General features: G+C 40.9%; 1 protein-coding gene across 1 annotated transcript in view; it reads right to left on the bottom strand.

Annotated features, from left to right (window-relative positions):
* Nucleotides 1-1,997, bottom strand: part of LOC106881821 (nonsense-mediated mRNA decay factor SMG5) — a 109,646-nt gene that overhangs the window by 56,202 nt on the left and 51,447 nt on the right. The window contains exons 12-13 of the mRNA XM_052968428.1: nt 1,136-1,338; nt 154-256 (exon numbers count right to left, since the gene is read on the bottom strand). Coding sequence (XP_052824388.1) covers nt 154-256; nt 1,136-1,338 — 306 coding nt within the window. The remainder of the gene's footprint in view (nt 1-153; nt 257-1,135; nt 1,339-1,997) is intronic.

The raw sequence follows: 1,997 nt of genomic DNA, 5'->3' as shown, positions 1-1,997 counted from the left end.
AGGGAGGGAGAGCGCGAGGGAGGGAGAGCGCGAGGGAGGGAGAGCGCGAGGGAGGGAGAGCGCGAGGGAGGGAGAGCGCGAGGGAGGGAGAGCACGAGGGAGGTGGAGAGGGGGGATTATAAAAAAAAAAGGAAACCACATAATGAAAATTACCTTCGCTGAGATCAGACTCTTCATCTGAAACAACAGATCCATTACTGCTACCACTGTGATGGCGACGTCGACGTCTTTTTAAGTTTCGCAAATTTAACTTCTTCTAGGTGAGAAAGATATAAAATGACTATATAAAAACAGTCCGTGCTATGGGTCTTCAGTTATAATGACAGTGAAGAACAATCAGTAAGTTGACAAAAATCTAATCTGTGGTGGTGAGAGGGATGACATTAGGCATGAGAACAAAAAAAGACCGTTCTACAGCAAACTGGCAGAAGGCAAGTGCACTGGCAATGGACAGGGAAAGCCCCTTCAAGGATACACTCAAAGCCTCACTGAATTGTATTGAGATCAATCCCAATGAGAAATGCTAGCACTGGGCCACCCTGCCTGGCAAAGCTGCACCAACAGAGGTACCACCTCCTACGAATAGAACAGGACTGCAGGAGCACAAAGAAAATGTGAACTGCACAAGTTCAGAGCCAACTCCTTGCATTCATTCCCAGCAGACCACCAGTACCCAACCTGCAGCAGAGCCTTTCAAGCATGCATCAGACTGATCAGCCACAACCAGACACACTGTGACCCATCTTCTCCCGTGTGTTGTCCTTGGCCATTGCTGACAACGGATGAACATTATTTACCACTGTTCCATCTTTGTTTTCTCGTCTCTGATGAAGGACTAGGGTCCGAAATGTTAAAGACCTTTTCCCTTTCTTTTCAAGCTTTACACTAATAACATCTATGTTAAAACTTGTCCCTCTTGTTTTGCTTTTTCTTGTTTTTGCTCATTCATACCACACACACACATATACATACATATACATATTTAAAAACAATAACAAACATAGTTATAACTTCAAAACTTACTATCAATGATACTGTGTTATGCTCAAGAGTATGAATATAACTCCAGCTTACTCCAATGATCTGATAACTAAAAATTATTTCCAATACAGAAAACTGGAAAAGATAAGCTTACCTTTTTATCTAGTGAAGTGACAGTTGCAGAATCTCCATTATTTTGCCCAGCCTGCTGAAGATTCCAGACAACATTGGAAATTGGTTTATCATTCCCTGCCTTATGTACATTTCCAATTGTTAGATGACTATTATCAAATGATAGGCCATTGTTTCCACCAGGAGATGAATGGCTGTTGTCATATTTATCATCGGCTTCATCACCTGAAAACAGTGAAAACATCATGTAAATAGAATATCTCTCTAACAAAGAGAAGTATTTTAGAAGAAGCTCACAGGCATGGCTGTGTGGTAAGAAGCATGCTTCCCAACCATATGGTTCCAAGTTCAGTCCCACTGAGTGGCACCTTGGGTAAGTGTCTTCTGCTATAGCCTTGGGCCAACCAAAGCCTTGTGAGTAGATTTGGTAGACAGAAACTGAAAGAAGCCTGTCATGTGTGTGTGTACATTTGTGTATCTGTGTTTGTCCCCACCACAAATGCTTGATAACCGATGCTGGTGTGCTTACGTCCCCATAACTTATCAGTTCAGCAAAAGAGACCAATAGAATAAGTACTAGACTTACAAAGAATAAGTCCTGGGGTCAATTTGTTCAATTAAAGGCAGTGCTCCAGCATGGCCACAGTCAAATGAATGAAACAAGTAAAAGAATGTAGCAGCGGATCTCCTTTACCAAACTTTAAAATAACAGTAATGTTTAAAAGTACACAAAGTTTGGATGTTCCAAGCTAGAACACCAATTGAATGGTAAAGACCCATTTATTTACTTACTTATCTATTTATCTTTTAATACTTAATCATTTACCTAGGTGCTTAGTTTCTTATTTTGCTAGAAACAACAGTAATGAACTATGTTTTCTTTA

Source organism: Octopus bimaculoides, chromosome 6, assembly GCF_001194135.2.
Source record: "Octopus bimaculoides isolate UCB-OBI-ISO-001 chromosome 6, ASM119413v2, whole genome shotgun sequence".
NCBI lineage: Eukaryota > Metazoa > Mollusca > Cephalopoda > Octopoda > Octopodidae > Octopus > Octopus bimaculoides.
The sequence above is the reverse complement of the archived record's forward strand: the minus strand, read 5'-3'. Positions and strand labels throughout refer to the sequence as shown.